At 41.2% G+C, this 21,212-nt stretch overlaps 1 protein-coding gene across 2 annotated transcripts in view; it reads left to right on the forward strand.

Annotated features, from left to right (window-relative positions):
- The window catches only part of SEMA3E (semaphorin 3E), a 253,192-nt gene that overhangs the window by 202,996 nt on the left and 28,984 nt on the right, over positions 1-21,212 (forward strand). For both annotated transcript variants that reach the window (XM_075599557.1, XM_075599558.1), the window contains exons 11-14: positions 1,211-1,433; positions 4,719-4,810; positions 5,945-5,986; positions 7,285-7,451. In XM_075599557.1, coding sequence (XP_075455672.1) covers positions 1,211-1,433; positions 4,719-4,810; positions 5,945-5,986; positions 7,285-7,451 — 524 coding nt within the window. The remainder of the gene's footprint in view (positions 1-1,210; positions 1,434-4,718; positions 4,811-5,944; positions 5,987-7,284; positions 7,452-21,212) is intronic.

Raw genomic sequence — 21,212 nt, forward strand, 5'->3', positions numbered from 1 at the left:
GAGTGATTCAGGATCTTTACACTGAATAGAGATAATGGCAACACCTTTAGAGGTATGTATCTCGAGAGCAGGGGGTCACCGGAACTGAAATTAACACAGTTCAGCGCCCGAAACCCCCTGCTTCCTACCTTGGGGACGTTTTGTTTGTATTTTAAGGGACAGAGGCTTTAATGGAAACTGTGGCCACACTAGCACAATATATTATAGATCATGATGACCCTAGATACAACTGTGAATCTGAGAATATTATTATGTTCTGTAATAAGGAATGCAACTTTTGTTTGACATTCTGCGCTCTTGTGAATCTCCCGAGAAAATGTATAACCGGTAATGCCATTAAATACCTTTTCTTTAAGTGCATTGTTTTTTTATCTCATTTAGTGACCCCTATTTTTAAACATATAGGGCAATATGTAAGCAGTCTGCTGCTACAGTATAATGTACCCATTGGCGCTGAAAGATACTTTACAGACCATTTACTGGGACTGTGATGTGTCTTCTGTGTAGCATCAGAAGATGTCTTATGGCAGAATATTGCTTAAATATGCCCCTAAATGTTTAACATTAAGTTAATATGGCCCTGAATGTCAGCACTAACAGTCTTTGCTTTGTGCATAATATCATTGGTGTTGCAATTCCATCTGTGTTCACCAACCTACTTCTTTACCCATAATTAACACTTGTTTAACAGCCACAGTACCTTTCAAAATAGAAAAGTTACTTAAATACAACTACTGCACACTGACACACCAAATATATTCACCGGTCAACTCAATATACGTTAGCCAAATTTGTGGTATACTCACATTTACATCTATTGTCTCTGTACTGAACATCCCCCATATTACTGCTTAAAAAGGTATGTCCCGTATGGCTGGAATTTACTCCTAACAGCAGCTGCTATAATATTTTGTAGTCGTATACCTGCATTGTATTTGTACTGACCTGCATTGCACACCTTTTGCATATATATGCTTTAGATTGCTGTGACTTTAACAATAAATGTCAAGTGTTTCAATATCACATAGTGTTCAAGGGACCAAGTGAAATTAATGATCAGATTCATTCTCTTGTTTTATGGCTTGTAATCTTTTTGCCTGTTTGAAAGCCAGCAGATACAATACTAGCTAGTAATTAATGCCACAATGTGAAGGATGACAAATGTTTCAGTGAATTCTATTTTCCTGTGTTATTTTCAAATGATTTTTAGTGCGCCAGCAAAGTGAATGGAGGTCACTATGACACGACCAAGGATTTTCCAGATGATACTCTACGCTTTGCTAGAAGCCATCAACTGATGTATGAGTCTATCAAGCCTGTTCATAAAAGGCCAATTCTTGTGAAAGCCGATGGAAAATACAATTTGAAACAAATAGCTGTAGACAGGGTTGAAGCAGAAGATGGTCAATACAATGTTCTCTTTGTTGGAACAGGTAAAACCTATTGTACTGTATATATTAATTAGAGTTTTCTTCTTTTGTTGGTTATTAAAAGTGTATGCCAATATAGAATAAATACATGTAGATATAGGTGTATGAACATATATGTACGGTATATACGTTATATACGTTAGTATTCATATAAGTGCACCTTTTAGAAAATCACACTATACTAGACAACCCCTTTTAATAATACTATTTGTGAAATAGCAACCATGTTTCAGCCACGAATATCCATGCTTAGACAAAAATATGCACATTACCCTACTTTTGTTCAAGTGCTCGCAAAACCGCAAACCACCATTATTTCACGTTTGATTGAGAATGTCTATACATTTGCTTGCTAATGTTATGACATTCGATTCGCCCAGAACTTCCAGAAGAGAGATGTCCTAGGGTACTATCAGGCCAAACAGGATCAGAACCCACAACTTCTGCTATATGTGTGTGTGTGTATGTGTATGTAACATGGCCTCCCAGCAGTTACTTCTGTTTCTGGGCCTTTCCCCTGTCAGTCCTGTTAGTGCAGGCAGTGGAAAGGTTAAATCCATTATTATATATATATTGTATCCGTATTCAAGGGCGGGCCTTGCAACTCTGAGGCTGTCAATCTAAGGGGTGGATATTGGTTGGAACCCCCCCTGCTGTGTGTGGGCCAATCTGTATCCGGCTCTGGCTTGTAATGAGTCAGAGTTAGAGACACCCCCATAAGATGTTCAAATTGGGACATGCCTCCTTAAATCAGTTAGTTCAGTTGGAGCAGTTAGACAAGAGAGAAGAGATCTGATGAGGAAACTGTCTCTCCCTTCCCCCATGCTACCAGGGGAAGGGAGGGAATAACATGCAGCTTAGGCCCAGAGAGGAAGAAGCAGGAATGGTGGTGATTACTGCATGAGAGAAGTGTTGCTCTGAGGAATGGAGTCTGCTGAATAAAGAGAGAGAAAAGACATTGCTGTGTGGCTTCATGTCTTTGGGTATGAAGGAGTGTCAGTGGGGGTCCATCCCATGAAGATCATCAGGAGTCCTCACTGGCTGGAGGCACTGCACCATCTGGAGATACCAAGATCAAGGTAATCTGTTTCACCTGTTCCCTGTCCTGGCTCTCCCCACACCACCGCGGAGCCCTCAGCCCTCCTGTTGCCAGCAGGTTGCAGCACCCAGACCGCTTGAGGTCCTCAGCAAGGAGCATACCCCCCATTTCATCTAGGGGGGGGGGGGGTAGGATAAAAGGGTTACATGTGTGTGTATATATATATATATATATATATATATTAGTATTTCTCATTTGTGCAAAGTGAAAATAATGGTGGTTTCAGGAGCATTTACCTGAATTTGTAACTGTCCAAAACTAGCTCAATTTTGCGGCTTGAATGTTGACACATTCACTCATCTCTAGTCCAGTGGGACACATACACAGTTCCTTATAAGAGGCAAGCACTCAAAAGAAGTAAAAGTCCTTATTGCGATTATCACAGAGGACTATGTGATATCTGAGCATGGAGGCATAGGAAGTTGACCAAAACAGACCTATTCTGTACCCAAAATAATCTCTGACCAGTTTCAGTATCAGCTGATGCTATGAAGAGGGTATCCAAAGACTTCCAAAGGTCTAACATGTAGACAAACAATTTATTATATCAGAAGTGATTAATTGCACAAAATGCTACATATCTACGATGCAATATAACATTTTTAAATATAATTATTAAATAGATAAGTCATTAAAATACACTGTAATCGCATTCTCTACCAGGCATGTAATTGTTGTATCCAATACAAGTCTCTGCAATAATCATTTTACTTTATCACTACCTCTACAGTCAACATTATCCCTGTATATGCCTATGTATTTTAGGCAAACAGATGAACTGCTATATGATGGTATTCTTTAAATTTTGCTGCTACTGCACGCTCATCTTTATTATGTATATTACTCTTCTGCTCACATAATTGATCTTTTAGTGTTTCTATATTGCATCCCACATGAACATCTGTGTATAGAAAAGTACATAAATAAACTACAGATGTAGCAGACATTTTTTCTCCTACAGGACACACAACGCACCAGCGGGAGCAGGCACCATTCTCTTAAAATATTGCACCCTCTGGTGCACGGCAGCTAGTGCAATAACATCTGCTACAGTACAATAACATCTGCTAATTGTACAAATTAAGTTGTACAATTAATAAAAGCAATAATATACATTTAAATACATGTTAGATGTAAAACATATTTTTGTTGCACTATACTGTATATGTACATTGCGCACAATGCCTACACTTAAAACAACCCGTAAATGGGCCATTAAGCCAACTGTTTGCATTAATATTTGTTCATCATTAACGTATACTAACATATCTCGTATATGTTAACTTCTTTTAAATGTAAACTGATACTTGTGTAGTTAAAAGTTTGCAACTTGAATTCCTTTTACACTACATAATAATGCTGATAAGTAGTACGTACTGTATAAGATTAGTAGAATAAGTGCACTCCATCTCTGACTATGTAACTTTGCTTGTACATAAAAATCTTCACCTCTATCATAAATCCTTCTCAATCTGAGAAATTCCTTTGGGAATGTTATATGTGCGATGTAAATAGTCATACCTCACACGTTACATCTTAGAGGTTTACGATATAATGTAGTACGTTATTTCGTTAGTGTAAACACAGATTTATAAAGTATGCCCTGTAAGCGAGTGTTTATTATCCATCCATGGCGGCAAATCATTGTCTATAAATCCCATCAATGTAATTGTGTATAGGGTGGTTCTCACTAATAATACATTTATCTTTGAAGAGCTCACAAATACATTTGTCATTAAAGGGACCATGACAGAACCGATCACTATCTCCTTGGTGTAAAAAAAAAAAAAAAAAAATCTTTTGTAAAACCGAAATGTTTTGGTTCCTATTGGACATCCATTTAATCCCCTGCAAAAACACCTTTAACTTCACCAGTACGTTCCTCGGTAATCAGAGGGTCCCCGGAGCTGAAAATAGTGTGTTCAGCACCGTCAAAAAAATTGTCATTCTAGAGGGATTGCTGCCTTATATGTGCACTTCCACCACGTTTATTTTAATATCTTTTTCATGCATTAATCCATACAAGTTTAGCATGGAAATAGATTTAGTTTTTGTGTCTGTGTACAGTCTCTGAATATCAATGAAATACCCTTGAGTTCTTATATTTTCTTATGTATGCAATCTTTATGATAGTTTGTAAAATTTATAAATATCTCCTGTTGATTTTTTTTATTTTCTGTGATTATCAGACAATGGGATTGTACTGAAAGTGATCACAATTTACAATCCAGAAACTGAAGTAATGGAAGAAGTCATTCTCGAAGAACTTCAAGTATTTAAGGTATATAAGTAATCTTTTTATTTTGGGATTGCTGCATTGTATGTATGTATTTGGTTATTAATATACAGTAGCACAACCAATGTATGCGCTGCTCTGTAGAGTTACAATATAGACAGTGCAGGGAGATACTGTACAAAATGACATGAGTCTTAAAAAGGTAGTCCTTCCCTGCCTATAAAATGTATAATTAAAAGGAATAATGGGACACTTACAGAATACAATAGAACAAGTGCTGTAGAGAACATCGTTGGAGTGCTAGGAGTAGCCCCAGGCTAAAATTAACCAGATACTTCATTGAAGAGGTAAGATTTTAGGCTAACTTGAATATGAGAAGGGGAGTGAATGCTGGGGGATAGGGAGTTCAACAGGTAGGGAGCCAAGTGAAAAAGGTTTGAGACGTGCGTGAGAGATCTGTAGAGGCTAATACAGCAGAGAGGAGACAGCCTTCGCCAGAGTTTAAGGGATGAGAAGGGGTATACAGACGAGACAACGAGTATTCTAAAGCTTGCCTTAAGCTAGCCCGGTTACATGCTGGGTACATGCTGGGTGTAACCTGGCAAGTTTAAGGCATTTCTGCATTGACTAATGACCCGTCGGATTAACACAGCAGGGATCCCTGGCAGTCCCATTCAGCTTGAATGGGACTGCCAGGGACCCCCGCTATTAATCGGTTGGGCGATTAGTCAATGCAGAAATGCCTTAAACTTGCCTTAAACTAGACCCAGCATGTACCTGGGTCTTTTTGGCGATTGCCACTGGTTTGTGTTAGAATAACCGTCTACACTACAGTATCTACAGGTCAGAGCTAAGATGTAAGATGGAGTTACAGTAGTATATTATTGCAGCACATGGTTGGTAATGGTTGGTAATGGTGCAGGAAAGTAAAAGAAAATGCAATAAAGTACATACTCCATACTAGATATCTTTGCAGCTGTAAAAGTAATGAGGGTTTTAAGTTAACTTTTTTGAACCAATATGGTATTATATTGTGTCATTGATTGTGAAATAAACTGATATTCATCACTTCCGAGGGAATTTGATTCAAGATTATACAGTATGTACTCTGCTGTCAACTATACTGTTTTGTGGATTCAATATTAGTATATTAATTATGTAATATTTGTTTTATTTCAGATTCCAGTTCCTATTATTTCAATGGAAATGTCAACAAAGCGAGTATGTTCTCACTTTAAATGTTTATCTTTATCCTATGTGGCAAAACAATGTATAAAATGTGCTTTAATTTTAAGGTAAAAGCAAGAGTTTGAACACTGAAAAATTAAGAAAAACAATCATTTGTAAATTCAGAAATGTTTATATTTAAATATTTGATATGAATTCACAATAGGACAAAGTGATTCTGAATACAGTGCATAAATACATTGTGATATAGTGCAGTCAGAGACAACAACTATGAAAAAAATAGCAATACAAGTAATAGCAAAACAACCTTCCTACCTACAGTATTCAGCAAAAAATCTATAGGATGACACCTTATAGGAGAGACTCAACATTTCGGGCAGGAGCAAAGCAGAAGACTGCTCAGTAGATATATAAAACTGGAAGGCGGTAATTGGGCGCTCCTGGTATGCTGAATAAATGGAGAATTTACAGTGCAAGTGCAAACAATTAAATAAAGGGCAAAATAATGAATGTGCATGTGAATGGATGATAAATATAAGGTGAAGTGAACAAATATTAGAACACAGCAGTGATAACACAAAATTGTGAATAATGTATAATTAATTATTAAAACACCACCAATAACGTGTCAATCTTGTGTAATAATAAATGTAACGCAGCCCAAAAACCGTTTACAGACCATTCCTAGGTCTATGCAAATCACAATGTCTTCCAGGTGAGGGGAGCGCAGGAAGTTCACAGCGTGGATAGGAAACAATAAGAAAAATAAAATAGTGCGACCAATATCAGTATATATGTCCGTTCCACTCACAAATTCTCCTTAGGGATATGGCCTATCAGAGATACAGTCACAGTGACACCACGGACCCACCATTCGTTCAATGCGCATTATTCTCATGTCAAATGTGCGTGTATTTCCACACTTTCCTGTCACTTTGCAATGCAGTTTTAGACATACTACACCATTTGAGTTTTCTCTTCAGTTTGAGACAAACGGGAAGATCACTGCAGCATCACTTAAGAGACGCACACTGAGGATTACCATCACTGCTCCCATCAGAGAGATACTGTATCTCCGATATGCTAAATCCCTTAAGAGAATTCGTGAGTGGAACTGACTTATTTACACTTACCAGAATCTATTATGATATTGGTCGCAATATTGTATTGTTCTTATTGTTTCATATCCACGCTGTGAACTTCCTGTGCTCCCTTCACTTGGAAGACATCAGTAGATATATACCTGAGTGTCAAACAATAGGTCAGATTACAGATCCTCAAAAGATTTCATAAAAACTAACCGACGCTCCATTTTAAATCTTGTTTCACAGCAACGACTGTACATTGGATCGAGGTCTGGTATTGTTCAATTAAAAATTCATCAGTGTGAGATGTATGGTACAGCATGTGCTGACTGCTGCCTGGCGAGAGACCCCTACTGTGCTTGGGATGGGTTGTCCTGTTCCAGATACTACCCGTCAGGAACACATTCTAAAAGGTGAGTCAGACAAACCAATAACTGCAAATCATAAAGATTAGAGAATAAGGCCACCTGCTCATCACGTTGTGAACCGATGGTCAAAACATGGCTCGTAATCACCGCTGTCGGCCCAGCGACCAACTGCACAACGAACATCCACATATAATATAAATACAAAACCCATTTGCCCAATGCAGGCATAATCATTACTACATTACAATAACAACAGCCTGAAACGAACAGGAGTCCAATCTGGCAGGGATGATGCCCTGAGTTATGGTGATGTAGCGCACTTTCCCCAGCCCCTGGGAGACGTGTGGCTACGGTGTGTGGATGTGGTGCAATACCTGATGGTATGATGAGATCTGAGCCTCCGCTGCTGGGAACCTGGGGTGCACCTGAGTGATGCTCGGTAGCGCCTCCAACTCTACGGAATTCTATAGTGTAGAATGACCCTGTTACAGGACACATATAAACAATACACAATGGTATAATTAGAACAAGTTTACTAATGACATAAGAATAATCATAAACCACATACAATAGTGCCACAACCGTAACACTAGGCCTTGCAGGGCCATAACCCCTCACCGTGCCTCCCCAACACCGTGTCCATACCTGTGGGGTTTACCCCAATATACTGAGGTGCTCCTAGCACCGAACCGTCCCAGTGTCCCCCAAAAAGCCAACCCACCCAAATGTGTGAGACAGCGCTGCCCCACTAAAGTGTTGAGTTGGTGCACTGGTGCGTTGGGTACCTGACGTGTGCTTCCACACCCGGGCACGCCGATGCCACGATGATAGGATCCACGGATCCAAGGAATACCCACGAAGCCTCCGCCTCCACGTTGGGTGGTGTCCCTCGAGGACACCATAAAGAGAGTCTCTCTGTAGCAGGTGTCTGGTCCCAGAGCACCTGAAGTCTGGATGCAACCACTCTTGCCTTTGTCCCTATTGCTCGTTTTACAGGGGCAGTGTCCCTATCTACTGGGCCTGTCCCTGCAGCAACCACAAGCTCAAGGGGTGAGTCGGGGCCTAGCTGGGGTCTAATGGGGTCTCTGGCCTTGTGCTGATGCCACTGACACCTGCTCTCACACACCCTACCCTAATGGCATCCCATCTCTGACTGGCATGGTCCTAGATGCGCCGAATGTATCAATCTGGTGCTCCATGATCTCTGTAACCTGATTGGCTTCCATGTGTCACGTGATCCCAGCCCTAGAGGCTTCTGGGGGCTGTAGTCCCAGCAGAGCCCTATGCCTAACATGTCTGCCACTCGGGCTGCTGTACTGCGCATGCGCAAGTCTGTATTGGCCTCCGGACTGGGGATGACACTGAGCATGCATGCGCAATCCAAGATGGTGGGCCCCGCTAGCCAGGTGTGCCGCGAAGCTCCCGGCGACCGACTCACCTCACCAGCTGCCCCCGCAACACTCCCGGCACCCGCCGGACTCACTGGCCACTATAGTGGAGGTAATGGGTAGGAAGGGTATCCAGGGGGAACCTAGCTACAGTGAAAAGAAACATTAGCACATCTAGACATGCAAGCACATATCCTCACATGTATTGATATAATTGATCCCTCCTTTATTTATCTCTTCATATAATAACAAAGTGCAATGGCAACACAACAGCTCACTCCGTCACAAAAGGGGTGGGAGGGAGATACAGCTCCGCAGAGCCACAGTGTGAGTGGAATCCTCCCACAAATACTCCCCTTATCAACTATCAGGCTCCTTTCCCATATCTCATGCTCCCACCACCAACCAAGGAGGACTACAAAGGGGAAGGAAATAACTGCAGTAGTCTGGCCACTCAGTGATGCCACCCATGATCTAAGTGCCTGGATTCTCCTTACAATAAGCCCATTCACATGTCTCAGACAGGTTCACAGATCTGCCTTTCCCCATAATCACTCAGCATACAAAACTTCCACTGTAGCCAGGGATTCTGGGAAATGCCATGCAAATAAGCAATCAGTGTGTCACTTTTAGCTTCTTATCAATTTTAACATGAATCCTTATCAGCTTATTGTTAGGAATTTTTGCAACTTTGAATACAAACTATATAAAAAAAATTGATACAGATCAACGAGCGGATTTCATTGTAAATCTGATTCGATAGATACTGGTGCTTGGAATAGTTCAATGAAAGCAACAGAATTCCATCTGACATTACTTTTAGTATTAAAATAAATAATGTGACCTTTTCACCAAGAATTAAAAAGTTATTTCCATTAAAAAAAAAACACCAAAATGAGTGCATTCCTAAAATGTTATGATGTTATTTTAGAAACCTATAGTACCGTATTGCTCTTGAAATGTGATCGTGCCCACTAATCCTAATGCAGTTCATGAACTTCTTAACTTGTCTCGGATAAGAAATGTACACGCTGGTTTCGCCCTTTCATTCCTGTGATACAGCATCATCTTAGTCTGGTAAATCTGATTTAGGTTTTCAGGTTAGCACTTCTGTGATTGCAGCCAGAGGTATTACTAAAACAATTGACAAAAGTAAAGATTATATAGTGAGCACCTTACATTTATCACAATTGTCTTAGATAGAGAATGCAGATAGTGTCTAAAAAAAATAGTATCTTGCAGTTTTTCATTTAAACACTAACACTTAAATTGAACTTGTTCAAATCTCAGTTCACAAAAGCCCATATTCACTATGGGGTGCTAATCTTAAGCATGCCTTAGTTGTTAAATGCACCATATAGTAAATCTAGGCCACAGATAGCCACTTAATTTCACATGCCATTTACTAATAAAAACATAACTATTAATGCTACTTGTAAGACAAATATAACACAAATAGTCACTAAACAGAGTAAATAAGAAGTTATTATTGAGGACAAGTAGTAGATTTGTAATCTCACTTGTTGAACTGTGTAAACCTGCTTCGTATCCCAGTGTGCATTTCTGCTGACCATGGGCAGGTCAATTTATATCTGCCCGAGGCACCCACAATGAGGCTGTAATCTCTATTGGGCAGGAATACGTGTCTGCACAATTCTATATTCAGTACTGTGCTACACCATATAACAAAAACCTATTGAGAGGAGGCTGATCCTCATTCTGTCACTGCAACTGAGGTCCTTTCTGCTAAACGTGCTTAAATGTACCTTGCAGAATTAAAAAGGCTTGATCTATATAATAAAAATATACAGTGCTTACCCTCTAAGACAGGTTGGAGGGCAAAATGGGGGGGCAAGATTATTTTGGGGGACGCGGACTTCACCTACCTTTCTCGGCGCCGCGTCGCCATGGCAATGTGGCATCAAATGACGCCACTGGGTCATGTGAGGTGCGCGTCGCCATAGCAACGCGCATCAAATTGCGCCGTGGAGTCAGGTGACGTGACGTCACATGACCCTGCGCGTTATTTGACGCTGGATATTGGGTAAGGGGGGCGCAAGCATAGGGGCTGGCAGGCAGTGGGGGCGCAGTACAGAAAGTTTGTGCGCCCCTGCTCTAAGAGATTTGTGTCCAATTTTACTAAATGGGGATGAGCTTTATGCTTCCTTTAAATGGGACATAATGCGCTGACATAAAGTGCCTTATGGTTTAGCACTAGTTAATAAATGTGACCCTTTATCCTTTGAATGCCAGGGGGTTAAGGTTGCAGAGTACCACGTGAATGTGACTCTACAGTTGCACAGATGCAGCTATTACATGCTTCTGGAGAATTTTACTTCTCCCAATATAAGAGACAATCCTCTTCCTTTTGCTGCAACAATTATTCAAGTGGCTTTAATGTACAGGGCTAAGTGAATGGCCTATAACTACACAGTCCATGTTCCAGATCCACAGTGCTCTGCTAAGTGACTTAACATGACATTAACTTAACTTAACAGCATATTATGCCATAATGTGTGTCTTCAAAGTGTTATAATGTTAGTTTAAGTCACATTATCGTCAGGAAAGAGCGATGCATTTAGTATAACAGGCGTCATCGCCAATGAGAAAAGAGGTGTTTCCTATAACAACACCAAGAGAGACTATTTTTATGAAGCACCAAGTGACTTTTATACCTGCCCAAAATTATATATGTGCGCAAAGCTGGCCACACATAAGATACATGGGAAATATGCTATTTGAATAAAGTGATTAGAACAAAGTTTGCATATACTGTACAATTAGCAATTCCCCATATATCTCAGATGTGTTCAGTTTTGTTCACAGATTCACACTCTCCTCTATCACCCCATATTTCAGGGTCTGGACGGGAGTAACACCCCCTTTAGGTAAGCCATGCTTAACCTCATGCTATTTGAAGTTAAAGCAAAGATGTGATAATTTAACATGGTTTTAAGCCTGTTTTAATAATATAAACAACAGCCATTGTTTTTGCATTAAATTAGTTAACCTCAGGGGAAAGAACTTCCATTATCAATTTTGGCCACATGACCTTATGAACCCTAATATAATGAACCTCTAGTCCAGGTGATGACTGCTAAGCATCAATAATGCACTGAAGGGGTTAAGAATGTTAGAAACTGTGTTGTTAAAATTCACATTTAAACTGCTGCCAGCAAACAGTATATTCCTGGAATGGCCCTAAATTAAGCAAAAAAAAAATTGCATTGCTGTTTGAAAATACACAGATATACACACAAGAATCCACAAGATTTATTTATTTATAAAATGTTTTACCAGGAAGTAATACATTGAGAGTTAACTCTCGTTTTCAAGTATGTCCTGGGCATAGAGTTATGATGACAGATATATGGTTACAAATACATAGTTACATTAGGTGAACAGGGTTATACATTAGATATAAAAACATTGCATGAACAGTTGAAGATAAAATAAGTTATAGGCGTATGTAACAGACAGACCACATTAAAATGTGAGACAGATTTCGTTTTGAAAGAACTTAGACTGGTGGCGGTTTTGAGGGTCTCAGACAGATTATTCCTGTTGTGGGGTGCACGGTAAGAGAAGGAGGAGCGGCCAGATACTTTGATAAACCTTGGGATCATGAAAAGTCACTTGCAGTCAGATCTCAGGTGATAAGTGCTGCGTGTGGTAGGGATGAGGAGCTTGTTCAGATACAAAGTATTTGAAGGCAAGAGGTGAGATTAACTTTGCGCCTAGACTCAAGTGTTGGCCAATCTAGTTCTTTGAGCATTTTGCAGTGATGTGGAGGACAAAGCAGCATATTGAATTGTACAGGGTGTCTAGTTTGCTAAGGTGAGTTTGGGGTGCTGTGCCATATACTATGTCCCCATAGTCTATAATTGGTATTAACATCTGCTGTGCAATGCACTTTCTGACCAGTGGGTTTAGGGAGGATTTGTTCCTATAAAGTATACCTAGTTTGGCATAGGTTTTGGATGTCAGGGTATCAATGTGCAACCCAAAGGTTAACTGGGAGTTGATTAAGGAAGCAAGCAGTTTGTCAATAGCTGGGACCCCAAGTCGTAGGAACTTTGATTGCAGCAGGTCAGGTCCACATTGGCTACTTAGTTTTAATTTGAAGAGCACTTGTGTAATCTATTCTCCAGATACTGGGACAAATGGAAAATTGTGGGCAGTGTTGGGAGAGGGTGGGGGTATAGGGGTTCTCCCAGATTGAGCTTCATGTTTGTGGTTCCACAAGGCATCCCTGAAATGGTAGAGCTCTATACTGTAATATCAGTTGTAACCCATGAAAGGTGCCCCCCCCCCCCCCCGTACTCCTATTCTGCGTACTGGAGCATGGGTATCACAGAGTTTTAAGCACGCTGATTGGAAATAATCCAGCACAGAATCGGTGTCGGGTATTAAGTTGATTCTCTACCAAGGGCAGTTGATAAGAGCAGCCAGAAACTGCTGTGGGTTAACGTTTCTAAATATGCTAGTGTGGAGAACTTTAGGGCTTCATTGGGGTGGTCTAATTTTCCTTAAACAGTACACTATTGCAGCGGTGCGCAAACGGGGGGCGCGCCGTTGCAGAGGCCCCGCGCTCTTCCCACAGGCATTTAAATTAATGCCGGGGGATCACGCGAGGCCTCTGCAACAAGGAAACTTCCCTTGTTTCAGACGCGTCTCCATGGCGGGGTCATGTGACGTGACGTCGCCGGCATCAAATGATGCCATGGGTCATCACCGACCCCGGAGCGTTATTTGACCCAAGTGGAATGTAGGAGAGGGGGCGCGAGGCCAGGTGAGGCCTGGCAGGGGGGCGCAGCTTAAAAAGTTTGCATGGTCACTGAAAATGTCAGGTAGGATGCTGCGGAAAAGTTGCTGATTGGTGTGCTATCAATTCTAATATCATACACCAAGTTTTTCAATGTTTTACCCACATACCATTTATTTACAAACCATGACTGCAGACTCATTGCCGTATCTACTAAGCACTAGACATAAGTGAAACTGTCCCAACTTGGATAATGAATGAGTGTACTGTATAAAACATTTTGCCAGACTATACAGGGCTTTAAAAATATAACAAATCAGTGTTGGATACTGCAGGAATCTGTGAAACAATGAGGTTCAGACCCGGAAATAGAGCTTTTGCCGAGGAGTGGAGGTCTAAGCCAATGTTGGGAATTTTGGCAAAATGCTGCTGGCAAAACGTTTCACGCTAAACCAAAGATACATTTTACAAGGCGCACATACTGTAGAGCGCTGAAAATTTTGCACATCTTTCCTAAACACTGCAAGGGCTTAAGAGATCTTACGAGAACTTGATGTGACCTTTTCAAATATTTTTTATATTTTTTAATTCTTTTTCCATGTGTAAGGATTTGGGAAATCGCAGATATGGTACATTTCTAACATTGCTGATTTCTTTCCAGCCCTCACATTTTAAAAATGCTATCTCACTTGGCTGATCCAACAACATTTCTTGTATAAATTTCCTTTCCTCGCTTTTTTTTTTTTTTTAATCTTGATCACATACTTCAATGTGAATTTCTCCAGGCATTTTTATTTCTTGTTTTTGCAGAAATACATATGGCATATCACAACTATTTCTTTATTTAATGAACACAGAATAGGAAATAATTATATATACAGCATAGGGTTGGGTTTAGTTGGACATTACTTAATTACAGATGTAGCTGCAAGTAATGTTCCCGCTGTCAGGACAACTGGCAAAATCCTGACCGCTGCATCCCCCAGCAGCGGGAAATCTCTTTGTGAGGGGTCCTGTTCAAAAGAACGAACCCCCCACAGGCAGCCGTGGCTTCAACTGCACTTTCGGATCTCAGAGGGTTCTTCTTTAGTACAGATGTGCGAACTTGATGAAATTTAGTTCACCTGTGTTTAACTCAAACTTTCAAAAACGTTAGAAAAGGCAAAAAAATGTTGTTAGAACTTTTTTTTAGTTCTAGAAAGTTCAGACACAATTGACAAAACCAAAGCGAAATTTAAACATTTCTATCGAAGTTCGATATTGTCACAAATCCAACTTTGCCAAATATCAGCAGTGAAGAATACACCCTGAGAGAGAACACAGAGAGCGAGAGTGAGAGAATTTATTAGATACTGTATATACGTGAAAAAGAAAAAATATAACAGGGTGCTCCATAGACTCCTAAATTGGGATCTCATAATCTGTAGGTCACTAAATTCTGATCTATTGATAACATTTTCAACCCCTTTCTTGAAATCTCATATAAAGCTATTGTGCTCTAACACAAATGCTAAATAGTTCAATATAAACATAAACAAATATAGTCCATACACATAAGTGACTAAAAAAAATCCATTCAACTCGTGATTCGGAAAAAACGTGAACAGCTATAACGCTGGAGACTAGTGAAAAATCCACACGTGAATCAATATACAAAACACTTGCAATTAAAAAAAGTGGTGAAAGTGAAATGAAATTTAGACTATAATAAAAACTGCAGCTCAAAACCCAAGATGAACCATCCTAGTGCTTGTAGGCAAGTATCGTCGCTGTGTGAGGAGCACAGAATTGCAGCCAGACAATGTAACAAAGAAATAAAAAATATATATAGTGTAGTGCAGGAGTGGCCAACTCCTGATTGAGCCACCTGTGCTGAAGCATCCTTAAAACATGACTTGTTGGTGGCCATTGAGGACTGGAGTTGGCCACCACTGGTGTAGTATGTCAATGTATCAGATAATTGCTATAAAACCCCACTCTTTGTGCACACGGCCCCTAAATGTAATAAGGCACTTCAATATAAACTGTAACAGGGTGATATTCTCTTATGTAGTATGAGGATATATCTCAGAAAAAAAGGAAATAATGACCAAATATAGAAGATTGTCAAACTTTTTATCCTCAAATATTTGAAATAAAAATGCACACTCACAAAATAGTGAATGGCAAAAAGCATAGCAGAGTTGGTGGATAAGGTATATGAACAGATCTTTGGCAAGGAACAAGCTCTCAAGCACTTAGGAAATATACATAATAATAATTTAAATAACTAATTTGTAAAGCGCCAATATATTGCACAGCGCGGTACAATGGGGGTACCGATATTTGATAAGTACATCATCAGAATTACATATAAATACAAATAGGCTCATTTCCCAGCTGTCTCAGGTGTGTTCACAGGTATCTATCCATGTTATGTATAGATAAGGGTTTGGGGAGGTACATGTAAGTTAATGGTACTCTCTTACCTCCCCTCTCTCTTCCTTCCCCCCTCTCTTACCTCCCACTCTCACTCTCCCCTCCCACTCTCACTCTTCCCTCTCACTCTTCCTCCCCCTCTCACTCTTCCATCCCCCTCTCACTCTTCCCTGTCCCACTCTTCACTCCCACTCTCACACTCCCCACCCACTCTCATTCTTCCGCCCCACTCAATCAAAACCAATATTTAAGGCTGTGGTCAATTTATAATATTGAAATTACTTGCAAACATTTCTTTAAACAGTTTGATTTTTTGCAAAGATAAAACAGTGGCAAATTTCACTTGGTTAGGAAATGTAAGTAACAAGTTAGCACATCTCTATTCTTTAGTTATCCAAAGCTAGGATAATATGTACAGATGTAGAAATAGGCTCACTATTCTCAGACCTGCACAGTTACAGTACCTTCCATAGTAGGACTGTGCTGTAGTCTGGTTCGGAAACATGTCAGATGGTAGCCACATGTCTGGAGCCACACTACATCTGTATTGATGTTTAATATTAACAATATTCAGTGAGTTTGCTGACACATATAAATCCTATTGTAAAAAGGATGTTCATGGCTTCATTCAAAATTATTAACCTGGATACAAAAACATGACTTTAGATTTGAGATTTTTTACAAGTCTCTGGATCCCATCATGTTAGAGATCAAAGTAACATTATGGAGTACTGTACTATATAAACAAAATGGAAGAAAAGCAATCAGATGGATGAAAAGTAGGAAACCTGTCACAACTGGCACCATGTAGGAGCCATTCAACTACATTTCACTATTTGTATTTCATTTCCTGGCTGCACTGAAAATAGATGCATTCTGGAAAATATGGCTGTCACATTATTCAATTATTAGGTATTAACACCAAAATTGATAAAGTAAGATGACATAAATACCTAAAAATGTCATTCAGAGATTACGCATGGTACGAAGATATCATATGAGGCATAATACAGAACTATATACAAGAAACACCCGTGTTCAGCTTAATCTAAATGTAAACCTAGTTTGTAGGGAGGTGCACAAAGGGATACAATCATTGGTAATGAAGACTGAAGAGAAAAGAAATCCCTATAGCATACTGTAGCATTAAACTCCCTCATACCAGATATGTAAAGTGAAACAGTTACAATAAAGTACAGCAAGGCCTCGCTTGTCGGCGCCCCGCTTTTCGGCGATCCGCCGATACGGCGGTACCGAGAAGGGGGCCGCCATGTCTGTGTATGCGCAGAACGGGCCGGTCCGATGTCGCACATGCACCGAACAGGCCGGTCCAGGGTCGCGCATGCGCAGAATGGGGGGTTTTGCCGATGTTGCACATGCGTAGGACGGCGCATTGCCGGTCTGCACATGCACACATAACGAAAATCGCCGGATCCGCTTACCGGCGATTTTCACTTTGCGACGGGTCCTTAGAACGGAACCCGCCGCATGACTGGGGCCCTCCTGTATAACATCAAACTGCCACGTGTGTCCAGGGGGGTTTAGAAGACTGATAGTCTGCATAAACACAAAATGGCTACACTATCTATTTTGTGTTATGGCTACAATGAAATAGTCTAGTGAGAAAGGACTATCACTTTCATGTTAAGTAGATACTTAGGGCCTCATGCAGTAAGCGCCGAAAAAGTGCTTTCGGCAAGTGTTGCCGATAGGCATGATTTTGGCAATTTGCCCTCGTTGTATTCAGTAAGGGCCGAATCCATGCCGATCCCTGCCGAATCTCTGCGAAAGCAAAACGCAGATGAGCCGGTGATAAAAATTCCTGGCTCCCGATAACCTGGTGATAGGCCGTTTCTGCCGATATGTGTATGCAGCAGAGAGAGACCCGCCGCTCTCTCTGCGCGAACATCGGCAAAATAAAAACATTTCAAAACAACTTTTACTCCTAGTGTACATGTGCAGGGGGTCTCCGGAGCTGAACTGCATTGGTTTCAGGTCCGGGGACCCCCTGCTTCCAGAGATACAGGCCCCTTTATGAGGTGCCGGTATCCCTCTGCATTTAAAGGTCCCGATCACGTGACCGCGGAATGTAAACAAAGCAGAGGGATAACGGCACCCCATAAAGGGGCCTGTATCTCGGGAAGCAGGGGGTCCCCGGACCTAAAACCAAAGCGGTTCAGCTCTGGAGACCATCTGCACATCTACACTATGAGTAAAACACATATATAAATAAACAATCATTCCTTACCTTTGCGGCTATGTGCTATGGTAACGAAGCAGCATGAATGTATTTTTAATAATAATGTACTGTGAGCAGGGGGTCCCCTGAGCTGAACCGCATTGCTTTGTGGTCCAGGGACCCCCTGCTTCCCGAGTTACAGGCCCCGGTATGTGTCATCGGGTCGCAGTGTCGCCGCCATCTTTATAGCACCCCATTCGCGCCGTGTCCGCTATAAATATGGCGGCGACACTGTAACCGATGCCCCAATCCGGGGCCTGTAACTCGGGAAGCAGGGGGTCTCTGAGCCACAAATCAATGCGGTTCAGCTCAGGAGACCCCCTGCTTCCGCACAATATTATTAAAATACATAAATGCTGCTTCATTACCATAGCGGATATCCGCTAAGGCAATGAAGGGGTTAAGGCAGAATAGCATGTTTATTGGGGACATTTGCCCCCAATAAACATTGCAATAAACAACATACACACCCTGTGTATTTAAAATACATAAACACCAACCAATATATTAAATACATATAGAACTCACCCATTTCCGGCTGCCACGATGAAGGCCATCCTCATCTTCATCCTGGCCATGCCCCTTCCGCTGCTGCAAAACAGAAACAAGAATAAAAACATCCAATGTAATGTCCCTAACCCCTTAATTACCATAGCGGTTATTAACCACTACAGTCATTAAGGGGTTAACCCACCCTCACCCACCACTCGGGAGGCCTACATACCCTCCCACACTAACCCCCCACCCCGTGAGGCTTAACCACCCTCACCCACTACCCACAAGGGAGGCATACCCACATACCCTTGGGGCCAATACCCCTCCCCCACCCCCAGTACCCACAATAAAAACAATACACTGCCCCACAATAAGCATCATTCTATTTATTAAATACATTACCCAGCCCCTGTGCCCCCCCATAAAAACATGATTTATTCTTTTACATACAGGGTTCATACCCCAGCCCCACGCGAGTCCCCGGCGGGCTGGTGGGTCACCTGACAGACCTACAGGGTACCAGCAACTTGTTTCACACAGGTTCTGGGGGCCTGTTGGTGGGTCCCCCCAAGCGCCATGGCCCTCCGGTTGTCTCCTTGGGTCACCGTGGGCCACAATTGGGTCCCCACGGTATGCCCGCGGATGTTTGGGAGCCCCGGGTCAGACCCACAGGTGTCTGCGGGGCCTCGGGTGGTTCTCACGGGGGTCTGGGGAACTCACGATTGCTCACTACGGGTCCGCGGTGCCCCCACGGATGTGGGACCACCGGTTCATCCCGCACCTACGGGTCCACGGTGCCCCCACGGATGTGGGACCACCGGTTCTTCCCCGCAGACTACGGGTCCGCGGTGCCCCCACAGATGTGGGACCACCGCTTCATCCCCGCAGGTGTCACCCGTGGAACCACCAGCCTGATACCCGTGAGATACCCGAGGAGACCGCAGGTGGTCTCCAGAGGTCTCACGCAGAACCAAGGAACAAACCCTGAATGTAAAAAAAATAAACCTGGCCTATACATTCAATACATACCCCCCCCCCCCGCCCAACAGCTACAGTACAATAATGTGCCAAATAACTATTATCCAGATAGGGATAATAGATTATTTGACCATTATTAAACACATTAACTAGAATATTAAAATAAATAAAGTACTACTGACCTCATCAATAAGACGCCCCCGTCGACAGCAACATCTTTGTCTTTCGTTGCCCACAAAATACATAGCCAATACATAGCCAATACATAGCCAATACATTGCAATTACATTCAGATATCAATTAACCCCTTAAACACCTTATCGGATAATAACCGCAAAGAAAATTAAGGGGTTAAGCCACACTGGCCCGATACCCACCCTTCACCCATTCATTTGTACAGTGGCTTCATCATGCAACTATATATATATATATATATATATATATACAGATATATACAGATATATATATATATATATATATATATATATATATATATATATATATATATAATCAAAAAATAAATAGATGATACCGTTCTGTGGCTAACTAAATGCTTTTATTTGTGCGAGCTTTCGAGATACACTGATCTCTTCTTCCGGCGATGTTACAATGCCGGAAGAAGAGATCAGTGTATCTCGAAAGCTCGCACAAATAAAAGCATTTCGTTAGCCACAGAACGGTATCATCTATTTATTTTTTGATTATTGAAGCTCGGCTAACACGGTACTGATACCTCTACATGTATGTGTATATATATATATATATATATATATGTTCTCCAGTATTCGGTGATACCTTTTTTATTGGACTAACAATTTATGTCATAGGACAAGCTTTCGAGAGTTATCCTCTCTTCTTCAGGTCAAGCAATAATAATTGAGTATTGCTTGACCTGAAGAAGAGAGGATAACTCTCGAAAGCTTGTCCTATGACATAAATTGTTAGTCCAATAAAAAAGGTATCACCGAATACTGGTGAACTCATTTATTCTGCAACTGGACTAACTGGACTAACACGGCAATTTTCTGCTTTATATACATATATATATATATATATATATATATATATATATATACACACACATGATGAACCAATATACAAATAAATGTAGAAGGGTTATCAAAAACATGCTGTACTACAAATACTGTAAGAGGGGTTTAAGGCTGCACTCCACAAAATAGAAAAAATGCATACAATTTACCGGTGCTGCTGTTTCAAGAGCCAATCAGAGTAGAGATAGACTTCCCACGCTCTGATTGGCTACCGTACCATGTGAGGCCGGCCATGTTTCTTTTAATGACGTCATCTTAAAGGCAATTGAAGCAAAGCCATTCTGATTGGCTGTGCTTTCATTGCCTTTAAGTGACGTCATCATTTTTATTTTCTCGGCCAAAACACATGGTTTTCACGGGCCAATCAGGCCCGTGAGAACCATGACGAAAATGTGACGTCATAGGCCTTTAAAAGCCTATGTCGTCTCATTTTGAAGCCAGACGCCAAGGAGGAAGGACCTCCTACAGAAG

Source organism: Ascaphus truei, chromosome 5, assembly GCF_040206685.1.
Source record: "Ascaphus truei isolate aAscTru1 chromosome 5, aAscTru1.hap1, whole genome shotgun sequence".
NCBI classification, from domain to species: Eukaryota; Metazoa; Chordata; class Amphibia; order Anura; family Ascaphidae; genus Ascaphus; species Ascaphus truei.